The sequence below is a fragment of the Mustelus asterias genome, chromosome 23 (assembly GCF_964213995.1).
Source record: "Mustelus asterias chromosome 23, sMusAst1.hap1.1, whole genome shotgun sequence".
In the NCBI taxonomy this organism is placed as follows: domain Eukaryota; kingdom Metazoa; phylum Chordata; class Chondrichthyes; order Carcharhiniformes; family Triakidae; genus Mustelus; species Mustelus asterias.
In genome coordinates this window covers 35,027,762-35,041,763 of record NC_135823.1, presented here as the reverse complement: position 1 = coordinate 35,041,763, position 14,002 = coordinate 35,027,762, and the positions used below count along the sequence as shown (strand labels likewise).

General features: G+C 40.1%; 1 protein-coding gene across 5 annotated transcripts in view; it reads right to left on the bottom strand.

Annotated features, from left to right (window-relative positions):
- Positions 1 to 14,002, bottom strand: part of mpripa (myosin phosphatase Rho interacting protein a) — a 206,182-nt gene that overhangs the window by 43,805 nt on the left and 148,375 nt on the right. For all 5 annotated transcript variants that reach the window (XM_078240235.1, XM_078240236.1, XM_078240238.1 and 2 more), the window contains 6 exons: positions 5,608 to 5,749; positions 3,927 to 4,043; positions 3,455 to 3,511; positions 2,174 to 2,242; positions 1,244 to 1,333; positions 362 to 471 (listed from right to left, as the gene is read on the bottom strand). In XM_078240235.1, the coding sequence (XP_078096361.1) occupies positions 362 to 471; positions 1,244 to 1,333; positions 2,174 to 2,242; positions 3,455 to 3,511; positions 3,927 to 4,043; positions 5,608 to 5,749 (585 nt within the window). The remainder of the gene's footprint in view (positions 1 to 361; positions 472 to 1,243; positions 1,334 to 2,173; positions 2,243 to 3,454; positions 3,512 to 3,926; positions 4,044 to 5,607; positions 5,750 to 14,002) is intronic.

Genomic DNA, 14,002 nt, shown 5'->3' with positions numbered 1-14,002 from the left:
CAGAGAAAGGGATGGGCAAGGCCATGGAGGGGTTTGAAAACAATGGAAATTTTAAAATAGAGGTATTGCTTAAACAGGAGCTATTGTAGGTCAGAAAGCATGGGTGATGGGTTAATGGGGTTTGGTGAGAGTTAGGACAAGGGTAGCAGAGTTTTGGATGACTTCAAGGTACTGAGGTTAGACCATGGAAGAGGGGCAGGATTAACTCCATTACAGTGTGGTTGCCTCTTTATTTATAGATATTTACTGCATCAGAATCAGTTTAATTCTTCAGATTAATTTAAGACAGCCACCAAGGACTCCTACTGCCAAGGTTTTTCAGGCATTACGCTTAGGTCACTTTAATTCCCTATGTACCTACCTAGTTACATCTGGCGTAGTGATAGGATGCACATTTTTCATTATCGCTTGGATCCAGTTCCTGCGAATCCCTGATGTCATGGCAGACAGCATGTACGCCTCCACTTTCGTCTAGATCATAAGAAAAAAAATGCACTAAATACATTGCAATGAAAAACACAAACATAGAATAGAAACTGTACAACAACAGCATTAGAGAGGATAGACAACAGAATGACAGATAATTGGGAATATAATCACAGGTTTGGTTGGGTTTCATATAGAATACTGGGAGAATTAAAGGCTGGAATTTCAGTTGGGACTCAGGTGTTTATACTCCCTCCCTAACAGCACTGTGGATGTACCAACACCACATAAGCTGCAGAGGTTCAAGAAGGTGCCTCACCACCATCTTTTCGAGGGCAATTTAGAGATGGACAATAAGCACTGGCCTTGTCAATGATGTCCACATCACATGAACAATTTAAAAAAGAACATAAAACAACAGTTATATGAAAGAGAACAATGCTGAATTCTAATTGAGGGATTTATTTGATCTTGAAAGGATGAACAAAGCTCAGCTGTTTCAAAATATATTTTGAGTTTCGCAATTATTCCTGGTCATCTGTTGCCAATTTAATCATTAATAAAACTTTGAAATTTTGCACTTATAGGAATATTAGCACCTATCAACGTACAATTTCTACACCAAAAATAGAACAAGCACGAGCATTGACTAAGGCAGCAAGGGCTCGCTCAGCAGATATAGCCCTAATCTACCAGCTGTGGAATAAATGCTTCTGGTTAAATCCAATAAAAGCTTTAACAATCTGACGATATAGAGGCAATACTCAATTTCATGTATTTATTCTAGAATATAATTTCATGTGAAATCTACACTTACATGGATTTGAAATCCATAGTTCCTCTGCACTTCGTATTCAGTCACATCATAGCAGCTAGTTAGATCAATCTCGCCATCCAGATCCACTGCCTGCGGAAAAAAAGGTGGAGAAGCTTATGCAAGATATAGATAGAGTTCTACAGCAGCCAATCTCAGTTAAATAGCACAGTTCTGTTTAGTTTGTTCTTGAAACCCCAATGCAATACACTGGGAGTTCTGACATTGTCAATAATAGATGGTACTAGGACAATATCCAATGACTACCCAGTTGCAGTATATATGCTGCTGGATACTGGATTTTGTTTGCTATGCTGTACAGACACACTTGCTATTAAGCATTTCCCTGTGAGACTCTTATCACAACCAGTGCTGTTAATACATGAGCCTGACTCTATTTCTGTTGTAACAGCAACACTGTCACCAAGAAATAACAAAAAACATGTTCAAAAGAATCGTCTACCCTCATTAGTGGTACACAGCCATGTCTACCAATTGACAGCATGCACCACCCCACCGATTGAGCCATGCAGACCACAAATCCCTAATTTAGTACATATGTGGATCTCAGCTGTTGGAGTGAAAACAACACTTCAGTGTCTGTAGGTTAGACAGCAGTAATTTAGCCAAGGTTCCCACTTGCGACATTTTGTTACAATGTACAGGTGTAAGAAGAACAGGAGTGATTGGACTGGACCAAAGTGCCATTCCACCTTTGGCTGAATACCATGCTAGCAGTCACTGTTCAGTGTCGCACATTAAGAATGCCATTTAGCGTAGTTCTGTTCAGATTTTGACATGAGTCAGTGCATTCAAGAAGAGTAAAGAGAGAAGTTTAGGGCTGGAGCTGAAAGAAAATATCAACACAGCCATAAACATTAGCAGTTTCGCACCAATCAACCTAGTCTTCAAGGCTATGGCTGTGACACTCACCTCCTCTGCTGCAGAATCCCGGTAATATCTTAGAACTTGGTCAGTCAGAACAAACCAATGCTTCTTCCACTGAAAGAAAATAGAACATGTCACTGATGCTGTTATATTGGCACAACTTACCTAAAAAGCCTCACCAACATTTGGCAATTCCCTCCTTTCATGCCATGCTGTAATGTTCCTATCTAGGAAATGGTCCCATATTACACAGTAAGGATATAAGAATGGAGTCCTGGACAACTGTTCCTGTCTTCCTCACTGCTAAAACTGGATTGCTTTATGATTTTGTATCAATGTTATACATATGTAATAAAGCAGAGACACCTTGGGCAGAAGGAACAGAGGTACAGGTTTGAAAAACACAGGAGCATCACTCTCAAAGGGTTAATAACATCAAACTAGATTTCCTACAAAATATAAAAAGAATATGGCACCCATCACTGGATACTAAACTGTACCTGCAAAAATGGAATATATGATTAAGGCATGGATGAATGTAACAGAAGGTGCTTTACTCAACATTTTTAACTCATTCTGTAGCTGACCACTGCACGCTTAAAGAGCCAGAGTTAATGCTTTGGGTCAAATATAACACTTTCTAGAACTGGAGTTCTGAGAAAGAGTCATATTCGACTCGAAATGTTGACTCGGTTTTTCTCTCCACTGACGCTGCCAGACCTGCTGAGTATTTCCAGCATTTACTGTTTTTATTTCAGATTTCCAGCGTCTGCAACATTTTATTTTTATTTTAGTGTTTGAAGAGCCATTGGTGCCCAAATCTGACACTTGCAAAACAGTAACATAAGCTGCAAATAAGTGGAAGGCGCTAACATGATGAGGAAAAGTACAGTATAATTTGAAATGTTTTTCAAATAGATCTTTAATCTTCAAACAGCATACTACCAGCTGCATAAATCTGGAGGAAATACAATGGAAGAACAACACCTAGCCTAGGAGTAGCACCTGGCTCTGCAATATCTTTGTCACCCAGAGATGTGTTTGTGGATTTGAATAATGTTAGCTCATTGAATTTGTTAAAAGCAGCATTGCACAGAGTATTTCTAAAATTCTACGTTAAGTATATGAGAATAAAAATCAGGCACTGCATGATTGTGATAGTGTGCTGAAATGATAGAGCAGCATTTTTGAAGATCCATTATGTACAGTTGAAAATAGATTTGATGCAGACAGCTGGAACTGACATGTGCCAATGGTTGCTTGTAGCATGACCCTTCAAATGGATATGAGGAAACTATTATCACACATTCGGTGTCAGTTTCTTACCTGACCATCTGCAGAGAGTTTTGTCATCCAGCCTTTCTTGAAATTCAGCAGATCTGGCTAAAAGGAGTAAATAACCAGAGATGAGAGACAACAGCATAACCAATAAAAGAACATATAAAAACCATGAACCAAAAGAAACTTTCCCATGTCCTCAGAGCGAGAATGGGTGCAGGCATGCACTGACAAACATACACCAAGAGCAAGATGACACAAATAGGCACATCATGCAAGAGAAGATAAATTTAGACCTACAGAATTGCTTGACAAGATTGGAGTTCTTAGTTGCAACATTGCCATAACAACTGATGATTTCACTTACACTCCCACAGCCATGCTGCCCTTCCACCAACTTGTGTCTTCTTCCTTGCCTCCTGTACATGTGCTCTTGCCTCCCCTATCTGTAGGTTCTTGCATTTTGCCTGTTCGCGGCTTTCCCTATCCTCCTAAACCAGAATTTGTAGGAATTTCTTACCGTCACTGTTGATTCAGTTGCTCTTCTGTCCAATGACTTTGCCCTGCGATATTGTGCAAGAGACACTGCTGAAACATCTGGAGCAGAGCTGATTTGATCTGACTCAGACACAAAATCCTAAAGTAGCAACCAGCAAATAACTAAAGGTCATTAATTTATTAGAAAGATTTGTTTAAAACACAACCATCCCAACACTCAATGAATCACCAGACTAATCTAAAAGTATGTTTCATCTGTTTCAGAGTTTCGGAAAGGTTGCTTTTGCAGTCTCACTGAGAGGCTGAAAAGAAAAATGACTTGAGCATGATTATATCTTGAAAACATTAAATCAATGTGAGGCAGGAATCAAAATAAAATCGGTTACAAATATTTCAAATAGATGAAATGTTTTGTTTTATGTCTAAAGTAAATACTGAAGTTTGTGCCAACAACGCAGTGCTGTGTTGGATTGTGTTTCTTGTCAAACTTCTTTTTGACAAAGGTAGCAACGTCCTTTTCAATGTTGTATTTCTCCATCGCTTGTGTTGTTCAATCTAGTGCCTCTTGCTGCATATCCTTGGACATGTTAGTTTTTTGATCAAAAGATGTCTCTAAAACAGCCAGAGAGGATAAGGTCAAATAGATATTTGCCTCTTGTTGGCTTTCCCACCATTTACTGTAGGCACGGTCTGACATATCTTCTTCAGGACTCAACCAGTTCCATTAGTAGTGGCACAACTGAGCCATTCTAATTTCCCCACCAAGAGTACAACTGGTGTCCACGGTGTTCAACATGGAGAAGCACAGATTCATCAGCTGAGAAGGTGGGGTAGATGGTAATCACAGGAGGATTCCCTGCCCCTGATGCTATAAGACTTCATGAAATTTAGTATCCATTCTGAGGACTCGCAGGTCAACTCCCTCCTGTATACTACTACGTCACCAACTGACATTGGAGCAGATCATACCCAAGGATATTGATGGAAGATTCTGGGAGACTATAAGGTACAATTTGGTAAGTATGATTATGTCGGGCTGTTACCTGACTACTCTGTGGAACAGCTCTCCCAATTTTGGCAGAAGCCCTCAGGTGATAGTGAGGAGAACTCTGCAGGGTTGACTAGGCCTTCTTGTTTTTGGTGCCCAAGTTGGTGCTGGATGGTCTGTCAAGTTTATTACTATTTAACTTTTCTGTACCAGCTTGATACAACAAATGGCTTGCTAGGCCATTTTAGAGGACAGTTAAGAGTCAATCACATTGCAATGGGTTTGGAGTCACATGAGCCAGATGTAGTTCCCTTAAAGAACATGAGTGAACCAGATGGATTTTGAATGACAATGTGGTAGTTTCATGATCATCATTACTGAGATAAGCTTTTTATTCCAGATGTATTATTGAATTTAAATTCCCCAGATGCTGTGGTGCAATTTCTACAAAATTCAGGTATTGGATGCAGTTCTCTATGCAGAAAGGATACTATGAAAAATGGAAGAGGTATAATGAAGGTTCACTAGGACAAATCAGGAAAGTGAGATTATAGTCATTGGGTGCTTCCATTTCATTGGTGTTAATGACTAAGCAGGATCTAGTAAAGGTATTTAAAATTATGAAAGATTTGAGATGGTCACTCATGAAAAATTGTTTCTCTTTGTTAACAAATAGGTAATATAGAGACTAGAAATTGTCACTACATAAGCTTACTCTTTTCCTTGGATAGGACCTCTTCTCACTTCGACCTCGACATCTTTTGTTGTAAATGCTTGATTCAGAAGAGGAACTGGATACCATCTGCTGGGCTTGTTCAATCTCCAGGGCCTCAAACCGTTCAATAACCTGCGACCTCCTAGAAGGAAACATGGGAAGTCTGATCACATGAAGCATCTATAGTAGACAGTCAGGTATCCTCATACTTTAAGTGATGAAGATAGTACAACCTTCCAATCATTCAACTTGCCTAGAGTTGTCATAATATCATGTGGCATTTTAAGGGGTGGGGACAGGAAGTATTAGAAATATTGGGAAGACAAGGATGAGCATTTTTTAAATGTGAATTTGCTGCATGTCTGATCACTCAGAATTAATATACTTAATATTAAAAACAAATGAGATAAATGATCTGCTCAGAATAAAGTAGATTTATGTGATGGAACCACATTCTGTTTGGATAGTTTCAGAGTACAGGACATGGAAAAACTGCAGGTTCTAAAGCTGGTTAAAAAAACCTGGCCCATTAGCAGCACAAGAACAGAGTTCAAGACATATTTTAACTGTATCCATAACCTGGTTAAAATGGAACTCAGGGATGCACTAAGTAACATGAGGCTTTGTTATTCTAGGATATGAACTCTACTGCAGATTCATCTTCAATTGATTATCAGAACATAGTGCTTTCAATATTAAATGCGATTTACAATGAAATGGACAGCATTATGGAAAAAGACAGCATTAAACATAGTTGATTTGAGTACGTTAAACGTTACCATATTGCTCAGTTAAGAGTACTACACTGTTCATCTAGCCAGTGTCAGAAATTTGATTTATTCCTAGATTTACTGCTAAATTCTGCAGCATGGTGATTCAATAGATTCATGTTTCAATAACAATATACATTCATAAGTATACTTAACATAGTTAAGCAGCCTAATGCACTTAACAAGAGGGATACCAATGAAAACATTTCTGACTTTTGACAACAGGCCCATGAAGGAGAAATCAGATCCAAAGACCTAAATGCTTGATCAAAGAAGTAGGTGTTAAGGAACATCTTAATGGAGGTGAGAGGTTTAGCAAGGCAACTGCAAAGTTTAGGGCCAAGGCAGCTGTAAACACAGCCACCAATGGTACAGTGATTAAAATCCGAGATAGGCAAGAGAACAGAATTGGAGGAAAGTGGTGATCTCAAAGATCTTTAAGGCTGGAGGAAGCTCTACTCCACAGATAGGAAGAGGCAAGGCCATGGAAAGATTTGAACACAAGGATGAGGATTTTAAAATTGAGGTGTTGTTGAATGGCCCACCTATTGAAGGTCAGCAAGCTCAAGCATGTTGGATGAATGAGATCTGAAGTGAATTAAGACTTGTGCAGCAGAGTTTTGAATGAGTACAAGTTTTTTGTAGAGTGAGATGGGAGACTGTCCAGGAGATCATTGAAGTGATCAAGTCTGGAGGTAACAAAGAAAATGTTTTTAGTGTATTTGAGGTATAAAACAATTTGTTAAATAAATGGGTCATTTATCAGTGAGAAACTGATGAAAATCTAAAACTCAGATACTTCCAAATTGGAAAGAACTTGAGATCAGAAAATTGTGATTAATCGACATCATGTTTTAAAGGTCTTTTAAAGTCTTTAACAATCTTTCAACAGATTGTGGGAGAAAGGAAAACTTAGGGAAGTAAGGAATTACATAGTTTTGAGGTTTTGGAGAAAATAATTAAAATAAGGAATAGTATGGCAAGTCTCATGAGACAGTTTTATTTTATACTTGCTGCTCCATTGACTTGTACAACTGAATTTTACATCAGAAAAAGAATAACCTATTGTGCTTGTGCTGACTTTCTAAAAGAGCCAGTCACTTAGTCCAATCCCCCGTTACATTTTTCTTTCTCAAACACTACTTCCCTTTTAAAAGCTGTTGAGGATTTGTTTCCAGTGACATTTGTTGTGAGGCATTTCATGTCATAATAAACCTCTATGTAAAAATTCCCCTTCATCTTAGGGCAACATGGTAGCACTGTGGTTAGCACTGTTGCCTCACAACGCCAGGGACCCGGGTTCAATTCTGGCCTTGGGTGACTGTGTGGAGTTTGCACGTTCTCCTTGTGTCAGGATTACTTCCTGCTGACATCAGACTTTGAAAAGAGAGAGGCTCCTGACTAGTTCTTTATAAATCAGGTGACCCATGTCCTTAACCCATTCTTTCTCAGGTTCACAAGAGTAGAATCTGAGCTACATTTTGTAAAGTAAGAGTTTTACTTTTTTTTTCACACTTACTAGAGGGTACCAAGCTAGATTTAATCTGAATTAAATTAAAAACCTAACTAAGTAGAGATGGCTGAACAAGTGATGTGCCAGAGCTGCTTGATGTGGGAGCTGGTAATCCCATTGCGAGCTGCCGTGACCACATCTGGAGCAAGTATTGACAACTCGAGGATCTCTGGCTCAGAGTAGCTGAGCTGGAGTCGGAGCTTCAGTCACTGCAACACATCCAGGAGGGGAAGAGTTACCTGGTTGCTGTGTTTCAGGAGGCAGTCACACCCCTTAGATTAAATATCTTCAATTCAGCCATTGGTCAGGGACAGCAGGGTGTGACTGCAAATGAGGCAGGTAGAGGTATCCGAAATTCAGAAATGGAGGAGACTCAGTTCTTGACCTTGTCCAACAGATACGAGGTATTTGCTCCCTGTGTGGATGAAGAAAAGGACTGTAGGGAGGATGAGCTAACTCACCACTGTACCATGGTACGGGAGGCCATTCAAGAGTGGTGGGATTCCATAATTAGGGGGACAAATAGCATCTTTTGTAAGCAGAATAAAGAGTCCCGCATGGTATGTTGCCTACCCTGTGCCAAGGTAAAGGACATTTCTAACCGGCTTGAAAGGATATTGGAGTGGGAGGGGGAGGATCCAGTTGTTGTAGTCCACATTGCAACAAACAACATAGACAGCAGGACCTGTCTGGGGAACATCAGGAACTAGGAACCAAATTGAAGAATAGGTCCTCAAGGGTTATAATCTCTGGATTATTACCCGAACCACGTGGCAAAGAGAGAAGAAGATTAGGGAGATAAATATGTGGCTAAAGGAGTGGTGTGGGAAAGATGGGTTCCATTTCATGGGGCACTGGCATCAGTATTGGAATAGGAGAGAAACGTACCGATAGGACGGGTTCCACCTGAACCGATCTGGGACCAGGACCCTAGCGGAAAAGCTAAGTAGGGAAGTCACAAGGGCTTTAAACTAGTTAATGGGGGGCAGGGCTCAGTAGAAGTTAGTAAAGCTTCCAGAACTAGTCATAGAATAGAAGGTATGGGAATTGGCAGGAATGAAACTTCAGGCACAGCAGATAAAGGGACAACTATGGGAAGGGAGGCAATCAACACAGCACTGAGGGTGCTGTACCTAAATGAAGCAGTATACGGAACAAGGTAAATGAGCTGGAAGCACACATTGTAATTGGAGGGTATGATGTTGAGGGCATCACAGAGACGTGGCTGCAAGGGGATCAGAGGTGGGATCTGAATATCCAAGGATATGTGTCCTATCGAAAGGACAGGCAGATGGGTAGAGGAGGCGGGATTGTCTTGTTGGTAAGAAACAAAATTAAATAGCGTAGAATCTATGTGGGTAGAGTTGAGGAATCGCAAAGGGAAAAAGACCCTGAAGGGAATTATGTACAGGCCCCTGGGAGGAGTCAGGATGTCGGACAGAAAATAAATCAGGAGATAGAAAAGGCATGCAAGAAAGGCACTATTACTATAATCAAGGGGGATTTCAATATGCAGGTGGACTGGGAAAATCAAGTTGGTAGCGGGTCCCAAGATAAAGAATTTGTGGAATGTCTATGGGATGATTTTTTGGAGCTGCTTGTGCAAGAGCCCTCTAGGGAACAGGCACTTCTGGATCTGGTGATGTGCAATGAGGCAGACGATCAGGGAACTTAAGGTGAAGGAACTCCTAGGGGGCAGTGACCACAATATGATAGAATTCATCTTGCAGTTTGAGAGGGAGATGTTGGAATCGGATATAACGGTGCTACAATTGAGTAAAGGAAACTACAAGGCCATGAGGGAGGAGCTGGCCAGATTTGATTGGAAAGGGAGCCTAGCAGGAAAGACTATGGAACAACCGTGGCAGGAGTTTTTGGGGATAATTCAGAAGGCACAGCATAAATTCATTCCAAGGAAAAGGAAGCATGTTAAGGGGAGGACGAGGCAACCATGGCTTATAAAAGCAAAGAGCATACCGTTAGGTGAGGAATAGTGGGAAGCCAGAGGATTGGGAAACCTTTAAAAGCAAGCAGAGGACAACTAAAAAAAACAATAAGGGGGGAGAAGATGAAATATGAGGGTAAGCTAGTTAGTAATATAAAAGAAGATTGCAAAGAGTTTTTTTCAGATATATAAGAGGTAAGAGAGAGGCAAGAATGGACATTGGACCGCTGGAAAATGACGCTGGAGAAGTTTGTCCCCTAGAGTAATAGGGGACAAAGAAATGGCAGAGGAACTGAATGGGTATTTTGTATCAGTCTTCACGGTGGAAGACACCAGTAACATGCCAGAACTTCAAGAGAGTCAGGGACAGAGGTAAATGTAGTGGCCATCACTAAGAAGGTGCTAGGGAAACTGAAAGGTGTGAAGGTGGATAAATCACCCAGACCAGATGGATTACACCCCAGGGTTCTGCAGGAGATAGCTGAGGAGATTGTGGAGGCATTGATGATGATCTTTCAGCAATCACTGGAGTCAGGGAAGATCACAGAGGACTGGAAAAAAGCTAATGTAACACCCCTGTTTAAGAAGGCGGGGGGGGGGGGGGGGGCAGAAGATGGGAAATTATAGGCCAGTTAGCCTGACCTCAGTCATGGGTAAGATCTTGGAGTCCATTATTAAAGATAAAATTGACTTTAGAGTCAGGGAAATAGCAGGGTAAATATGTGGGGTTGCTGGAGTAGAGCCCGGGTAGGATTGTGGTCGGTCCAAATGGCCTCCTTCTGCACTGTAGGGTTTCTATGATTCTAACTGCCCTTTATTATTCATTGTGAACAAAATGCACAGCAACTGAAAAGTTGTCAAACAGCCCACAGATATAACACAGACTGACTGGCTGGCAAGAACGTCACAGTGGACTAGTCTTAACTGGTGATTTATGGTAACTTGAAAACAAAGCAAAGTCATTCATTGTAAAATGAAGGTTTGATTTCTTTAACAGGTAGCAATCAGAATCAGTCCTCTAGAATCAGCAATCAAATGGATGCGTGGCAGAGAGCAGGCGACAATGCTGGGCACACAGCTAAGAGCAGATTAACAGCAACACCTGAAAGAAAGCACTGGACAATCAGATGTGAACCAGAAAGAACAAATAATTAATGTCCCCAATAGAGGTCACTCAACATCATCTGTAAATCACCAGTCTTTGAAAAGTATTGTGGGATAGCGAGATAGCCCTGTCAACTCATTCTAATTAAACCAAAGCAGAAACTGAAATGGTAACCGGTTAAATGTGGAACATAGCCAGGAAGTAAATAAACTACATCACTATCAACTTCATCCGTGATATTCTCAAAGATGTCAAAAAGATGCATCAGGCAGGAAATCCTGACACCCCTTTCACTCACCTGTGACATTTTCACACCACTTACACTTGTTCTTCCTCTCCACTGCGTATTCCTCGCCGTCCTTTTCTGCATGGACTTTTGTCTGTACCTCATCCTATTTATCCTCCTTCAATTACCCTTCTCTCTCTCTTATTTATACATAAAATCCTCTCTACGTTTTCCTGTCTTTCTATTGTTTTTCTTCTTACTCTCAGATTTCTTTACTTTTCTCTTTTTTTCGCTTCTGTATTAACTTACTTTCATTTAATTTCTATGGCATAAAGAGACAACAACCTTAAGACACGGTGCATGAGAGGCACCAGTATTAGGATTTTGATAGGACAAGTGAAACTAACATTGGGATTTAAACAAGGGAGTAAATTATAGGGCAGCATCGACAACAGCATTTATTGAATGGTGGGGAGGGATGCTGAAAATGTTTTCTTACAACTTCTCTTTAAGTATACAGTATCCTCATTTTAAGTTGTCCCAATTTAAGCTGATTTGCTATAAAGTAGTGTTTTCTCAATATAAATCCTGATTTCCGGTGTAGTTTTTTCTCGTTTCATCATGCTTTGCATGTCATTGTGCAGTGCACATTGGCTCCCTTCATGCAACACTGGATCATGTTAGGTCAGCACCGTTGTTAATAGTGTGGTATTTGAGACAATTTCATTTTTTTTTCAAAAGCATCCAAAGCCAGAGTTTATTAAACTTTGGAGTTTTGCCTATGAGTAAGACTTTTAAACATGAGTGAGAAACACCCAGTAAATGTGCCTGCTGCTGCAAAGAAAGCAAGAAAAGTCATCAGCCTAGCAGTGAAGTTGGATGTTTTAAATTATCCTGAGGTTGGAGAACGAGCAGTCAATATTGCTAGAGTTAGGTTACTTCCTACGGCCAAGTTTTCTCACAAACCAACAAGCCCAGCATTGAGGCTCTAAATCACCTTCACTGAAACACTTTAGGAATGCCCTCAAAGCATCTCTGAAGAGGTAAAACATCTCGCTAAACCATCAAGCTGGAAGCAAGTCAACCCCAAACCCGAGGAACTGCCCAAGAGGAGAAGACAACTGGTGAGTGTTATCTAATTTATCTTAATTTCTATCTCCTTTGTCATCCAGGGATCTCTGGATTTGTTTGCCTTACCTTTCCCTTTCAAGGGAACATACTTGGAATGTGCCTGAATCATCTCTTCTTTGATAGTAGTGCACTTAACAGCTACTGTTTTTCCAAGCTTTGACTCCAATTTATTCAACCTAATCAGTTCTTACCCCATTGAATTTGGCTTTCCCAATTAATTTTTCTAGCTCTGAACTGTTCTTTGTCTTTTTCCATAGTCAGTCTAAATATATGATACAATGATCACTGCCCCCTAAATGTTCGCCTACTGAGACTTATTCTACTCGTCCCACCTGATTTCCAAGAACCAAAGTTGCCGTGTTAGACTGGAAACACACTGAAGAAAATCTTTCTGAACATACTCTAGGAACTCTTGCTCCTCTCCTCCCATTACACTATTACTACTACCTCAGTCTAAATTTGGATAGTTAAAGTCTCCTATAAGTACTCCGGAATTTTTGCACCTTTCTGTAATTTCTTTGCAAATTTGTTCTTCTACATCCTTCCCACTAGTTGGTGGCCTACAGATTACACTGAGCAATTTAATTGTACCTTTTTATTCCTAAGTTCCAGCCAAATAGATTCTGTCCTTGATCACAGTGAAACATTATTTTTCTCTAGCACTGCAATGCTCTCCTTAATCAATACCATCACTCCTCTCCCTTTTCTTCCTTTCCTTTCTTTCCTGAATACCTTGTATCCAGGGATATTTAACACTGTCTTGCCATTCTTTCAGCTACGTCTCTGTTGTTTAATCACATCATATTTTCACATGGCAATCTGCGTTTGTAACTCACCAATCTTATTTACCACATTCCATGCATTCACTTACATGCACAATAACCCTGATTTGGACTAAATTATACTCTCTTTTACCCTGACCCTATTAACTTATTATTCCCTACTACAGCTCTCGCTGTCTCTCCAGGACCCTAATCTCCAACCATACATGGGAACAAAGGAACAGGAGTAGGCCATTCAGCCCTTGAGTTTATTCTGCCATTAGGTTGGATTATACCTTGTTTGTATCTTAACTCCATCTACCTGCCTTTATTCCAGAACCAATAATATCTTTGCCCAACGAAAAAATCTATTTCAGTTTTGAAATTTTTAACTGACCTCCAACTTCATTCATCAGCTTATAATATTTTGCAAGGGGGTGGCGGGGAGAAGAAGTGTTCCTGATATTTCCACTACTTCTTTTGTGAAGAAGTATTTAAGGGCATCTTCCCCAAACAACTGAGCTCTGGCTTAAAGGTTAGGCCTCATTGTTCTGGATTCCCTTTCAGAGAATATTTCTAAAAAATTAAAAGAATACATTTTTCTTTTCATTTATCCTACACTTTCTCTTCCCACTTCCCTAATTAATAAAATCCTATGTCAAGAGAAGTCAGGTTGGAGTCACTTGCAACAATAGCACAACTTGTTTTAATTCAGAATGCAGGCAGAACGGAAGGACTGTGCTGTCAGTTAGATTTTGTAACACTTAGAAGTTATTCTAAAAAGATTTGAACGTGAAAAGAAGTGGCATTAATTTATTTATGGAGCTTAATGTACACGTCACATAGCTCCAGGCTCACAACACAACACTATTAATGAGCAAGGGATTTTTTATTAGAATATCTGACCTACACCAGTGTCTGGGTCATGATGACTCGGAAAGGAT